The sequence below is a fragment of the Lagenorhynchus albirostris genome, chromosome 1 (genome assembly GCF_949774975.1).
Source record: "Lagenorhynchus albirostris chromosome 1, mLagAlb1.1, whole genome shotgun sequence".
In the NCBI taxonomy this organism is placed as follows: Eukaryota; Metazoa; Chordata; class Mammalia; order Artiodactyla; family Delphinidae; genus Lagenorhynchus; species Lagenorhynchus albirostris.
Window position 1 is genome coordinate 11,559,141 of NC_083095.1, and position 14,034 is coordinate 11,573,174.

At 57.0% G+C, this 14,034-nt stretch overlaps 1 protein-coding gene across 2 annotated transcripts; it reads right to left on the reverse strand.

Annotated features, from left to right (window-relative positions):
- Window positions 1-237: 237 nt before the first annotated feature.
- On the reverse strand, window positions 238-13,250 carry CHGA (chromogranin A). 2 transcript variants are annotated; one of them, XM_060167194.1, is made up of 8 exons: window positions 13,004-13,250; window positions 12,139-12,185; window positions 9,770-9,863; window positions 8,861-8,929; window positions 6,132-6,230; window positions 4,164-4,583; window positions 2,950-3,422; window positions 238-719 (listed from the first exon to the last, which is right to left on the reverse strand). In XM_060167194.1, exons 1-8 carry the CDS (start codon window positions 13,047-13,049, stop codon window positions 636-638), a joined length of 1,332 nt encoding a protein of 443 aa, XP_060023177.1. In that variant the 5' UTR covers window positions 13,050-13,250; the 3' UTR covers window positions 238-635. The 2 variants fall into 2 exon arrangements, with proteins under 2 accessions (XP_060023177.1, XP_060023158.1); XM_060167175.1 differs by having other exon boundaries at window positions 4,158-4,583.
- Between the last annotated feature and the right edge of the window lie 784 nt (window positions 13,251-14,034).

Here is a 14,034-nt window from a genome sequence, read left to right on the forward strand (position 1 = left end):
AGATAGGGGAAGAGTGTTATTTAATCCCACACATGCTTTGGGGCAGGTGTCAGCACCATTTTACAGATGAGGAAACTGATGCTTCAAACAGCAATGTCACTTGCCCACGATCCCCTGGCTGGAAAGTGGCCCAGAGTCACCCCAGGGGAAGTGAACCTCCCCTTGTCCTTTTGCCTGAAATCCAGTCCATCCTACCCCACTTGGAGTCAAGGCGGGGGAAGGTTCAAAGAAACAGGAAAGAGCCCAGAGCAGATTTATTTATCCTTAGATAAATTTTGTACAGAGTATGTTAGAGTCAGGAGTTCTCAGCTTTCACCCAAAAGTCAGAAGTTATTGCAGTTGTGCCCAGTGGCTCTAATGGTGGAAGGGAAACTTCGAGAAAGCTGCCCGTGTTCAGAGAGAGGAAAATTGTTTAAAGTCAGGGGTCCGCCCTGCGGGGGCCACACTGGGGCAGGGGTCAAGAACAGGAGGAAAGGAGCGTAGGGGCAACAGGGTGGCTTGGGCTGGGGCAGGTTGGGGGCAGCCTCCCTACCGGAAGCAGCGCCCGGGCCATCTGGCCAAGACCTGCAAAGGGGACAACAGAGCCAGGACCACAGGGTGCCTCGGGGCCCTGGCTGGGGGGGCCAGCCGGCGCCTCAGCCCCGCCGCAGCCCCTGCAGCTCGTGGGCCACCTTCTCCAGCTCCGCCTCGATGGCCGACAGGCTCTCCAGCTCCTGGTCCTAGGAGAGAATGTGCAGAGTCCCACGGGGACTGGCCCAGGGAGCCTGTACCAGCAGCATGGGGCGTGCAGACAGACTGGTTGTGCCCGGGCTAGCTGTGTGGCCCTGGGCAGGTGGCTTTGCCTTTCTGCGTCTCAAGGGCCTCATCTGTTCCGTGGGGACAGTGATGCCACCCTGCGGGGCTGCTCTGAGGGGCACGGGGCGCAGAAATGTGCCCTGGTGGACGCAGGCCCACTGCCTCCTGAATGGCTCTGGGCAGGCACGTGGAAAACGAAGCCTCCGGTGCCCTTCAGAGCGCCTTCCAGTGCCCCGACCCCAAGGCCTAGACTGTGACGATGGCTTCCTGGGTGAGGCCGTGCCTGGGTTTCCTGTCTGCCACGGGCCTTCCTACCTGAGGAGTCAGCAGTCTGTGGCCCAGGTTTCAGGACGTGAGACCTGCCTAGGGCTGGGCTTGCATCCTCAGTCCCAGTCACTGGGTGCCCAAGCTCCAGCTGCCAGGGTGGTCCAGGGCAGCAGGGGACCCTCTGGGACTGACACCCAGAGAGCATGCCCTCAGACTCTGAGCAGGGGTCAGGGAAGGCCACGCCCCAGCTTTGACCTGAGAGGGGTGGTCTTCCTGGGGTCCCTGCCTGATGCCAAGCAGAGGGCACCCACCTGGGGCCCAGTCAGAATAGATGGATGATGGTTGCCATGGAAACAGGGACCCCAGAGGCCCCCATCTTGGAGTAGCCCCCGGGCAGGAGTTCTGTAATTCTGGGGCTGTTTCTAAGATCTTTGGGCTGAGTGGATGGGGCCCTGCTCCGTCCTGTCCACAGGACTCAGGGGTCCCCGTTTCTCCGCCCTGCAGTCCAAGGCTCTCTCTGCCTGTGGAGAAGGGAAGCAGGAGGGTGCCCCAAGGCACCTGGCTCTGTCCAGCTTCTGTGGGTGGGGAAGGCAACGATCAAAGGTGCCCAGCCTTGGGGAGGGGGGGGGGCAGGCTGCTGCTTCCTGGAGCCCCGTCCCCTCAGTCCTTGGAGACATAGGCAGGTGACCTCTCTTAGCGCCAGCTCCCAAGAAGGAGGCTTCTTCCTCTCAGGCTGCTGGGACCCTGGTCCCAGGCCCAGGGAATGGCTCGGGGACCCAAGGAAGGGACCACATCCTCTTCTGGGTGGGCAGAGAAGAGCACTGGGGCCAGAGCCTTAAACATGTCCCACCCCCATAAGGCCCCGATTCCCACCTGGGCACTGAGGCCTGAAGACCCCCCAAGGCCTCCTCCAGCCCCAAGGTGGTGTCGCCTGCCTGCCCCAAAGTCCCATCCCATCCCCTCCTATGGGACCATGTCCCTGCACCCCACTGAGCTTCCCAAGCAGCCCTGGGCATGGCCAGGTTTTCAGAGCTCGCGTGCATTCTGGTCATGATAATGAGGTGAGCAGAAAAGACTTCTTACCCCCTTTTCACAAATGGGGCAACCGATGAGGCTCAGAGAAGGGGAGTGATTGGCCCAAGGTCACCCAGCTAGGAGGCAGGACCCAGGTCTTCCGGCACAGGTCCGTGCCTTCCCCACCCATCACCACCAGGCCCTGAGGTCCAGCTGGCCCTGCCCCTGCTGCCTTCGCCATCGGGGTGGGAGGCAGGGCCTGAACCTGGGAGGAGGGTGTGGCTGGGCTGCACGGGGGCCAGGAGAGGACATGGCTGGAGCAACAGTAGGGCCTTCCCAGGATGCCTCCAGTGTCCCCTCCTGCCGTGCCCTCCCAGCTCTCAAGGCCAATGCTGCCCTGAGCCTGGATCCTCCAGGCAGCAAGTAGCCCTCCCCAGGCCAGTCCCTGCCAGGTCTTTTTAGTTTCCAAGCTCTCTCCATCCAAAGCTCCAAGCTCCACCAGTCAGTCACTCCCTTGTCCTGCTCCCAAGCCTGCAGAGGCTCCCTATTGCCTTCAGGACAAAGTCCCTGCCCAGCACCTCTGGGAACAGGCTTGACTCACCAGCTCTCCAGCTTCTGTCTCCTGTCCGCCAGCTTTCCTGGGTGCCCCCCTCCATGAGCTGGGGTTCACTTGTCCCCCTGACACACCCTTTCCCTTGTCCCTTCCCAGCTTCCCAAGAGCCCCCTGTCTGAGTGCCCCTCCAGTCCCAGACTCCAAGGGGGACAGTGTCCCCTTAGTGGCGCAGGGGCCACATGTCTGGTTGCAGCTGACCCCCAGCTGGGCCCATGCTCCCGGGGCCTGGCCCAGGGCCGGCTCCCCCCACCCATACCAACCTCTGGTCTGCGGTTGGCGCTGCCCTCCTCCTCTTTCTTCTCCTCCGGGTAGCCACGCACCGGTAGGGGCAGGCCCGCCTCGACGCTGTCCTCCCGGGAGGATGGCCTCCAGCCTCGTGGCAGCCGCAGCCCAGGACCGCTGAAGTCGTAGCCCCGGGCCCGGAAGGAGAGCTTCATGGCCCGGTCAGGGTCTTCCTCCGCCGCCTCCCCCTGCGGCCGCCTCTCGGCGGTCAGCTCCTTGTCCAGCTGGTCCATCGCGCTCCGTCGCTTGGCATCCTCCCACTCCTTGGAGAGCCGCCCCTCCCCCTCCTGCTCCGGCTGCGCGCTCTTCCCGCCCCGGAAGAGGCCTTGCGGGGCCCCTGCCGTCGCCTCCTCCTGCAGGCAATGGTCCCGCTCCCCCTTCCCCTTGGGGGACGGCGCCTCCTCAGCCCCAGTCTTCCCGGCTCCATCCACAGCCAGAGCCTCGGGCCAACCTGGAGCAGGCGGTGGACAAGAGCAGGGGAATGAGGGAGGCACCGCCACTTTCCCCGGTCCCTGCCACTCCCCGGGGCCTCTTTGTGGCCACGGTTGGGACCACAGACCCCGTAGGCGGGGTCCAGCTCAGCCCCTCACAACGGATTCCATTGGGAGGGAAAAGCCATCTTGACACCGTGCTTTTCAAGACCCACTAAAGCTCTGAGGGGTGGGTTGGCCAGAGTCTGCCTCTTCCTTCGGCCCTCTCACCCCAGAAGCCCTGACCCGGGGGTCACCCACCTGCGGAGGGAGGGAAGGCCCTGACCAGGGCCTCACGAGGAGCCAGGGGCTTTCCTAAACCCTGGGTGAAGCTAACAGTGTCCCCAGACCAGCCTGTTGCCACCTGTCATGCTGTCCCTCTGTTCCCAAAGCCCACCCACCCGCGCTGCAAAGTCCCTCTCCCCTCCGGGGGTGGGGTGGGGGTGCTGGGGAGGGGCTATGTGGAACAGTGGGAGATGCAGGGTTTTGGAGTCAGACGAGCCTGGGTTGGAATCTCAGCTTTTACACAAATTAGCTGTGTGACCATGGGCAAATTACTTAACCTCTCTGAGCCTTGGTTTCCCATCAGGCAAATGGAGATAATACCTACCTTTCAGGGTTGTTGTGAAGGTGGAATGAGATTGTGGGTGAGGCCCCCCTCCGTCCCATCCCCCTCTCCCCGACACATTTGTTGGTGTCTCAGACGTCATACATACTCTCACCCCTCTGCATCTCCTTGTAGCCGAGGCTCGGGTGGGGGTTAAGTGCTGTGGTGGGGGCGCTTTCTTCCTCCAGGACAGCCTCCTCTCCAGCCTCGGCCTCCTCTTCTCTCTTTGCCTGCTGCCCTTGCTCGGCACTCAGGCCCTTCTCTCTGCCCACTGGACCCTGGGAGGGGCCCTCGCTGTCCTCCTCGGCCTGTGGGCCTGGGTGTTTCTGGCTGGAGAGGCTGGCTAGGGGTTGGGTATTGGAGGAGGCCTCGTCCTCCCCTGGGGCCTGGTTGTCCTCCTCAGCCTTGGACCCCTGCCCAAGCTCCGGGGCGGCCTGAGGCCTGGGTCCATCCGCATCTTCACCATTCCTCTCCACCTCTTTAGAATCTCCTCTTTTTTCCATAGCATCCCTGGAGGACATCTCTTCTGTCCCCTCTACAGAAACAACAGAGCAAAGTCAGGCCCTGAGGACCAGGCTGCATGTGGGATCTCCCCAGAGACCAATTTCATATCTTAGCCACTGTATCTCTTGGCTTCCAGTAAGCCCAGCCCAAGACACCCATGAGAGAATTAGGGTTGCCCTCTCCATGTCTAGGTTTGACCTGAGCGCAACTGCATTATGTTTCTTTCTCTGTGATTCTACCTCTCGAAGCAAGATGTGATTTTTTTTTTCTAAAAAGACCTTGAAAATGACCCCAGAAGATAGAGCCTTGAATTTAAAATTAAGACAGCAGTTGAATTGCTGTGTTATCTTGGGCAAGTTCCTTAACCTCTCTGTGTAAGAGGCACCATTACTGCAACTTCATTCTCCCCTCTGTGCAGGTATTCTGTCTTGAGCATCCTGTGAAAGTGCTCAATTCCTCAATGTTTGTCAGGTTTCATTAAAAGGTATTTTCTTGTAGCTGCTTTGAAGACAGCCTTCTAACTAGTAAAAATTCCTCGCACTGCTAGAATGATCACTGTGGAACAAGACACTACCAAGTACATTCCATCATTTGACTCCAGGACTCCAGGTGGAAAAGCTCCCATCCCCATTTGACAGAAACTCAAACCGATTCTCAGAAAGGTAAGGTGGCCTGTCTGTGCTCACAGTCAGCAGTGCTGAGCCTCGAACCCGAGCTTCCAAATGCCAAGTACCGGGTGCTCTTTGCACTGACATGTGGCTGCCACCCCCATTCATGCTACACTATTCCCCTCCTACAGCCCATGGCGGACATCTAGAGTCAACCAGACACTCATTTCCATGGAGCCAAAATGTGGGAGTCCCTGCTGTGCCCCAAGCAGCCACTAGGGTGACAGCCCTGGCCAATGCAAGGGCACCTCGGCCACACCAGCAGGCTTCCCCTCTCAGCCCCGACAGAAGACCACTGAGATCCCCGCTCTTAGGAACTGGCCCTATTCACTCACCTTCCACATGCAAAGAGCAGGGCTGCAGGGGCAAGTGTGTGGCTGTTTCTAGGCAGAAAGGTGAGTAACAGAGCATCCCCTTGACCTAAGCCATGATCCGTGACCCCTAAAAGCTCTCTGGTTTCAAGAAAGATGATCCAGGTTCATTTAGTGTTTCAAACCTACCCCTCTGAGATCCTGCTGCCACTTGGCTATGCTAAGGCACCACTAATTCCCAGGAGGGCAGGCGCTGGGGGTGGGGACCCTGTTGCGGTGGCCACTGGGAAGAGTCGAAGCTGCCCATCCACCAGGCCAGAGACTTCCTGCCCGAGAGTGTCAGTCCCTGAAGTGGGCAGATGGGACCGATCAAGGGCTTTGGAGTGAGACAGACCCAGAGTCACATCTCCAATTATGCCTTGGGAAGGTACTTCAACCTCCCTGGGACTCAGTTTCCCCATTTGTAAAGAGAAGGAAATATGAGCTACCTTACAGGGCCTAAAGGAGGGCTGCTGACTCCCAGGAACCCTCGATCTATCATAAGTACTGTTATTTTCATCCTCCCTCCCCTGGTCCCTGGCCAGACTGGTCGGCACTGACCCTTCAGCTCGGCCTGGTCATTCTGCTTCTCAAGAACCTCTGAGAGTTCATCCTCGTAGCTGCTGTGTTTCTTCTGCTGATGTGCCCTCTCCTTGGCCCCTGTATGAAAAACGGAGAAAAATGTCCCATTTGGTCTGAGCTCCACATGTTTGTCTGTGAGAGGGAAGGCCTCTGTTTCCTCATCTGTAAAGTGGGCACATCATGTTCTGGGCTTGCCCAGTGAGAGACTGAGGGGGTAGGAGCTGGTGGGGGGTGGTAAGGGCTGGCCGCCCCCTCCTGGCCCCATCACCTCTCCAGACTCCATTTCTCACCTAAAATAAGAACAAGCCCTGCCTGCTGGCTCATGGAGCAATAAAGGCGCAGATGGAGCAGATGGTCCCAGGGGCAGAAGTAGAGAGCGGAGGGCCCTCAGGACCTGGCTGGTAGCTAGGGGACCCTGCAGCAAGAGGTGATAGTGACTGCTTGTCCCCTCATGGGGGCTCTTGATTCAGGCAACCCCTGTTCCCCTGGACCCCGTAAGCCCAGGCTGAGTTCTTGTCTGCATCCAAGCCTGGGGTCAGCACCAGAGACCCTTCTCCCTGCATCAGTCCCTGCATCAAGCTATGCTGTCTGCTCTGTCTCTACCCATCCCTGGTTCTTGATGGTGGCCCGGGCCAGGCCAGCTCTGCAGCTGGTGGTGATTTTTTCCCATGATGAGAATTTCTGGGGTGGCCAGAGCAGGCTGACATGGGGGCTGTGGGCCGGGGGTACGTCCAGATCTGGCCCCCGGCCGACTGGGGTCCACACTTCTTGGTTAATTCCTTGCTCTGTGACCTTGGGTGACTTGGGCGATCCAAGACCTGGTTGTTCATCTATAAAACAGGGTTGCTGCATGGTAAATGCTAGGATAGAGATGTGCAGAAGACATGAGAGTACAGAAGAGGGAGTGGGTGGATGAGTGGATGTATGGATAGATGGATGGATGGATGGACAGACAGACATATAGATCTATCCCATACTCTTTTTTTTTTTTGCGGTACGCAGGCCTCTCACTGTTGTGGCCCCTCCTGTTGCGGAGCACAGGCTCTGGACGCGCAGGCTCAGTGGCCATGGCTCACGGGCCCAGCCGCTCCGTGGCATGTGGGATCTTCCTGGACTGGGGCACGAACCCGTATCCCCTGCATCGGCAGGCGGACTCTCAACCACTGCGCCACCAGGGAAGCCCTATCCCATCCGCTTTTTTTTTTTTTTTTTTTAAAGTTTTAAAGTCTTTATTGAATTCGTTACAATATTGCTTCTGTTTTATGTTTTGGTTTTTTGGCCATGAGGTATGTGGGATCTTAGCTCCCCGACCAGGGATCGAACCCACACCGCCTGCATTGGAAGGCAGATTCTTAACCACTGGACCACCAGGGAAGTCCCCCCATACGCTTTTAATAGAAAATAATAATGTACCTGTATACTGGACACTGTTTATATTAGACACACACACACATATGTGTGTGTATGCGTGTAAACAGATGTTTCAGGACACATTCCCTATAGTAGTCTCCATTGACATTATATTTAATTATTTAAATGCAGTAAGTCAGTCACTCAATACTTAATTTAAAAATTATCATACTGCACTCCTAGCAACGATATGCAGTGGATGTTGTCTTCCAGGAGGACGAGCGAGTGAGAGAAAGAATGGCGTGCTAACTTGGGGAGGGTCTCAGGGAGCCCTCCTGCTGTGGTTATTTTCACTTGCCACCTCCCCAGATCCCAGTCTGCCCCAGAAGCCTCAGAGTGGGGGCCTTCCCTAAGCCCCAGCAGCCTTCATGCCCTCCACCCTAACCCCATCCAAGACACAAGCCCAGCCTTAAAGATGGGTCCTCACTTTCTTTGGAGGGAGACGCAAGATTCATCCTTGAGGGCCATTCTCAGGGAGAGGCACAAGGGTGCCTATGGCCCTGCCCCAAATAAAAGCCACTTCCCACAGGGAGTCAGCCTGGGGCAGATGCAGGGCCAGAACCCATTGTTTCCAATTTGCCAGGGAGGCCTCTGTGCCTCACATGAACCCAAGATGGAGCCTGGGGCTGGGCAGAGCAGCTAACTCTGTGGGATGACATCAGCCTAACCCTCCTTCCCAGCATCCTATCCAGGCTCTGCTTGAACATCCTCAGTGACAAGGAGCTCACTACCTCACAAAATCACTCCATTCCCAAGAGCATCAGTAGATTTTCTTAACCTCTTGGAGAAAGCCATGTCTCGCTCTGAAAGCACACTGAAAGTCTGGTCTGTGTTTGGGGGCAAGCAAGACCCTGCTTCTCCCATCTCCCCCTTGAGCAGAAGCTCACGAGGGCAAAGGGGCCCCTCCTCTCTCCTGGAGACCAATTTTCTTTTCTGTTAACAGAGAAAAGGGATCCTCTCTGCAACCTAGTCTTGAAAGTGTCCCCTCTAGTGTCCCCTCTAAAGTGGCTGAACTCCAGAGACCGTGGGGTATTAGAAGAGCTGCATCTGGTCTTGGGATGTCCTTAACTTACTATGTGACCTTGGACCAGTCACTCAACCTCTCTGGGCCTTGATCTCTTTAATTACATTAATTATAAACCGGACCAGGTGGCACAGAGGACCCCACCTTGCCACCCTATAATTGAAAGGCAATAACTGGGTATCAGAAACAAGACCTTGCTCAACCTTCCACCGTGATTTTCTGACTCTCGGTTACCGGAATTTACTCAGATTCGCGTGCAGCGGTTGGAAAATACCTTGGAGAGCGAGGTCTTGGAGCTCTTTCAGCAAATTCTGATGTCGCAGGATTGAGAGGATCCGTTCATCTGCAATGAAAAAGAGTCGTTACGGGTGGTTTCCAGAGAACGGCCCAGAAAGAGATTGCCATCAATATTTTCAGCTGAGCACAAGGAATTTATTCTGGAAACTCAAAACCTGGGTGGTAGCAGCAAGATTGGGTCTTGAGGTAACACTTCTGAAATGGCCTCCCTTCCACGGTATCTCTCCATCTGCTATTATATCAGAAAGGTCAGCCACAGTCCCTGCACCCAGACCTTCGCCAAGAGATGGCAGCCCCTGAGGTGATGCAGGGGTGTCTCTAAGCACAACATGTTCTCTCATCTCCATGCCTTTGCCCGTGTTGTCCACACCACCCGGGGTGCTCTTTCTTCATTTTTCTACTTACTGATTTTCAACTTTTTTCTTAAAGCCCAACCCCAACGCTAATGTTGGATCTATCCAGCATTGACTGCCTGCTTGGAAAGCTTTGTCCTTCTCATGCCCACCCACCCACAGTGTTCTTTTCTTCATCGTACATCTAGAGGGTATCCACCGGGTGCCAGGGGTTGTTCTTGGCACTGGGGATATAGCACACAAAGCCTTGTCCACAGGGACCTCACATTCTGGCGGCTTGCTGTTCCAGCCCTGGTTTCATTCTGCCCAGGATTCTGGTTAATTGTGTTCATATCCGTCCCTTCTGCTAGTCTGTAAGCTCTGGGCTCACAGGGGCTGTAAGCCCTTCATCGCTCTATTCCACCCTGCACAGGCCTGGCTGAGGCAGGCACTTGGTCAGTGACAATCACTGAATTCCATCCGAAACCACACACCCATGTCCTTGCCCCCCAGCCCAGCAGGCAGCAGCCCCTCACCCCAAGCCTGGCCCATACCTCCTCGGAGTGTCTCGAAACACTCCTGGCTGACAGGCATGGGGCTGGGCTTGGAGAGCGTGTCAGAAATGACCTCCACGATGCACTTCATCACCTGGGAAGAGATTGGGGCAGGTTGGGGCTGCTTTGGGCATGGGGCTCAGTTCCCTGAAGTTCCAGGGTAAATTTCTACAGAGGACATAAGGACATTCTCTTGTGTCTTTAGGAGTCTATGGACACCTAGCTCAGGGGCACAGCTCTGCTTTCTTAGCTACATAGTAACAGCAATAGTAATAATTAAAAACAAAACCAAAAAACCTTACACAGTGCTTACCAAGTGCCAGGCACCCCAATCACCAGGCCGGCAGGAGCCCCTCTAAGGTGAGGGTGGGTAACCTGTACCCTCTCATCCCAAGGGTTTCTCTGAAGATGGGGAAACTGCTCCTGGGCATTAGAGGTGTGTCTTGCAAAAGTACTTTAGACTTGGAGATGCCCAAAAGGTCACCTATCTCCAGGAGGCCTTTCTGGACCACCCAGTGGAGAAAAAAGACCTTTCCTGGCTCTACCCTGTCTGGAAACAAGACTTGGAAAACTCTCTCTAGATATCCATGGTGTTGTCACATGCAGGGAGTGACAGCCTCACAGTCTGGCTCCATAGTCACCCACCAGGTGAATCCCCTGGCTGGATGTGGGCACACATCCATCTGCTACATCTGGGTGTCCATCCCAGGCCGACAGCAGCCATGTCTCTGAAAGTCTTATCTAGTGGCCAGCAAGGTGCTCTGGATAACCAGGCAGCCAATAAGTGAATGATATCTGAAGATGGTGCCAACTGTAGTGTGATATCCTAGCTGTGTGATCTTGGGCAAGCGACTTGACCTCTCTGAGCCTCAATTTCCTCATCTGTAAAATGGGGGTGAGAAGACCTTCCCAACTCCCCTCCCAGGGTGATGAGGCACAGATGGGAAAATACTCTATAAAGTGCCACACACACCCAGGGAGGGAATCACGACTCCCAACCTGCTTCAGCTGCCTGGAGTTGGGCAGAGGAGCAGGAGGCGTCAGACACGCAACAGACAACACTGGTGGGGAGTGGCGGGGTGGAAGGCTGTGTCTACGGGATGCCAAGGCAGCCCATCCAAAGATCCAGGATGGCAAACCGGCAAACAGGCTCGACGGTAGTCGTGGCATCCTAGGTTAAAACATGCAGGTCTTCACCAGCTGCTCCGGTGTCTCTGACCCCAGGCTGCTGAATACAAAGTGTGTCCCATAAGGGACCTGGCAGGGAGGAGCTTATAGCCTGCACCCTGTATCTCCCTGCAACCAAAAGTCTTGCACTGGGGAAATCAGGTAACCACCAGTCCATGAGGACAGATTCTGGGAGAGAGGAATTGGTTATGGGTCCCAAGAGTGATGGGGAGGTCATGGAAGGAAGCTCTAGGAATAAAAATGCTTATTTACCGAGGACCAAACTATGTGCCAGGTACTTCACATGATTCCAATTCCTTACAACTCCCCTCAAAGGAAATATTATTATAGACAGGGGAATAAGGGGAAGCTCAGAAAAGTTAAGGAATCTTCCCAACATCACACAGCTACAATGAGTGGTATAGGTTTAAATTTAGGGCTGTCTGTAACTAATGAATAGGAAATGAGCAAACTGAGGTTGAAATCTCTTTGACGTTTTGGGTTTCAACTACAGCCTCTCTGGAATAGAAGAAAACAGCTCCTGAAAAGGCAGGGAGTAGAAATTTCTCTGACTCCCAAGTGGAGGTATCTGTGAACATCAGAGACTGGAAAAACAGCCCCAACTCAGACATGAATGAATTTCGAGTATACACCCAACACAGAGTGTCTTTTGCTGGCCACAGAAGCCCCCATCAGTGTCTTCTAAGGCCCTTTCCTGGGTGACCTCCACCAGCAGCCCCAACTGGCCGGGACCCTGGGTGCAGGAGCCATGATCAAGAGTGTTCTCACTGTGGCCCTTTGGGAGACTGGGGGACGGGGCGGGTGTGTTGCTGGCAGGGCTCTGGGGAAGAGCAAAGCGGGAGGCCGGAGCCAGGCAGACGAAGACTGTTCCTGCAGGTCGGTGGACAACCACAGCCTCAGAGAAGTCACCCCCGCCAGCCCGTGGTGGGCCTGTGAGATTCGGAGTGTTCAAGACAGGGGGCCTGGCACCTGGGCCCCGCGGGTAAGACACAGGCCCCATCGGGCTGCACACCCAACTCAGAGGAGGCGGGGGAAGGCCCCAGAGGAGGAGAACAGGGAAATCTAGCAGACTTTGATGTCTTCTTTCGGCGAAGCCGTCCCCAGGCTCAGCAGCCGCAGTGCTGGCTCTTGGCTTTATGCTCCTGGCCCCCATGCCGGGGCATCCCCGCACCCCTTCTTACCTCAGTGTCCCCTTTATTTATAGGGCTGTTCACAGGGAGGGCAATGACTAGGAAGAAAAAGAGAGAGCTGGGGTCACTCCTCTGCTCCGAGGGGAGAACACGGTCCTTCCAGACTGGTTCCAGGCGCGCTCCCTCTTAAGACCACCTCCACCCAAATGAGATGCTGAACTGATTTTATTTCCCTTCCCCAGCTGCTGCCCCACCCCCCACCCCCACCCCGGAGGTGGCTCCCAGAGGCTGCACTGAGAGCCCTAACCCTTCCCCTTGGGAAAGCTCGTGCTCTGGACGGTGTGTGTGAGCTGAAAGCAAGAGCTGTGCAAACAGGCCAATGGCTGAGTGGGATCGGGCTGGGGGAGGATGAGGGAGAGGCAGAGAGACCCCAGAGGTGACAGAAAAGAGGGTGAGGGGAGCGGAAGAGATGGAAGAGGAGGACTGTGACGGGGGATGGGAGAGGTAGAAGTCAAGCGTAGACAGACGGGGGCAGAGGGAGGATGCAGGGGGAGGCAGGCGAGTGGGGAGCCCGCAGCGGTCCTCCCACCTACCCCGATGACCTTGGCCGGCCACGACGCAGAGCCGCCGCCGGCCCTGAAGCAGCCCAGACACGGGGTGGGGACGTCAGGGCACCCTGCCCCGCGGGGTCGGGAGTCCGAGTCAAAGAGTCAGGCCTGCGGGATCAGCTCCCGGGCCCCTTTGCGGGGTCGGGTGGGAGGCGAGGCGCTGTCCGTGGCGCTGAAAACTCGCCGCGCCGGAGGGAAGGCATGGAGGAGCGCGCGGCGCTGCGCGGTGCCCGGACCTCAGGGCAGGCAGGGCAGGAGCAGGCAGGGGCGCCCGGGACCCTCTCCCCCAAGGCCCCGCGCTCGCTCACCTTGCCCGGCGCAGAGTAGAAGCGCTAGGACCGCTGCGGAGCGCATGGCGAACCCGGGGCGCCGAGCAGCTGGCGGTCTGGGGCCGGGCGCAGCGCGCACTGGGGCGAGGGGTGGCTGGACTGGTCGCTCCGGGCGGCCTCGGCGACACAGGCGCGGGGATGGGGGTCGCAAGGTCTCTGCGTGCGTCCGCCTGTCGACCCGCCCACCGCCTTTCCCGTCTGGGCTCGGGCACTGCAGCAGTGGCACCCTCGCGCCCCACTTATATACAGCCCGGACCCCGGAAATGACGTCATAGGACCCGCCCCTACCCTCCGGGGGTCTGGCCGCAGTTCGCAACACCCCCAGCCTCACGGCTGTTGCCGATGGCCACCGCCTCACACAGCTCTTGGGTGAGGCAGCGAGGCGGATATCTGGCTTCCAGGAGGCGGCACGGGGGACTCAGCGGATCGTCCACCCCTCGACAGCTCCACCGACTTGCTGTGTGTCCGTGGGCAAGTCACCTCCAGTCTCTGGACCTCGTGGGCCGCCGAAGTGCGCTGAGGTCCTGCCAATTCTAGCGCACCACTCCTTGCTCCTGAGGGCCCCCTCCTGAGGGGGTCTTGCTTCCTCGATCCCACTGGCTGGAGGCATGCTCACCATTCAGGGCTCCCTCAAATATCTAGGAGGCCGTCTAGAGGTCCCCGACCCCTTGTCTGAATCAGGCCTCTCTCTCTGGCAACCCAGTTTTGTGCTTTCACGATTTCTAATATGCATTTATTTATTTGAATAACGTTTAGTCTTCATTGCTTTCACAGTCCTGAGCAGGGCACCTGACAGAGTAAATGCCCTTAACTGATAACTGTTGAATGGACTGATTGAAAGTTCAACCCACAGATGAGTGAATCCTGGGCCTTGGCCATTGTTGGACAGCGCTCATGGGGGTGGGGAGGGAGGGGTAGGGGACAGTTCTTGATATCAAGCCGAAATAGAGGTCTTTGTAACTTGTACTCATTAGACCTCGTTCAGCCCCTTAGGATCGCCTTCTTGTGGC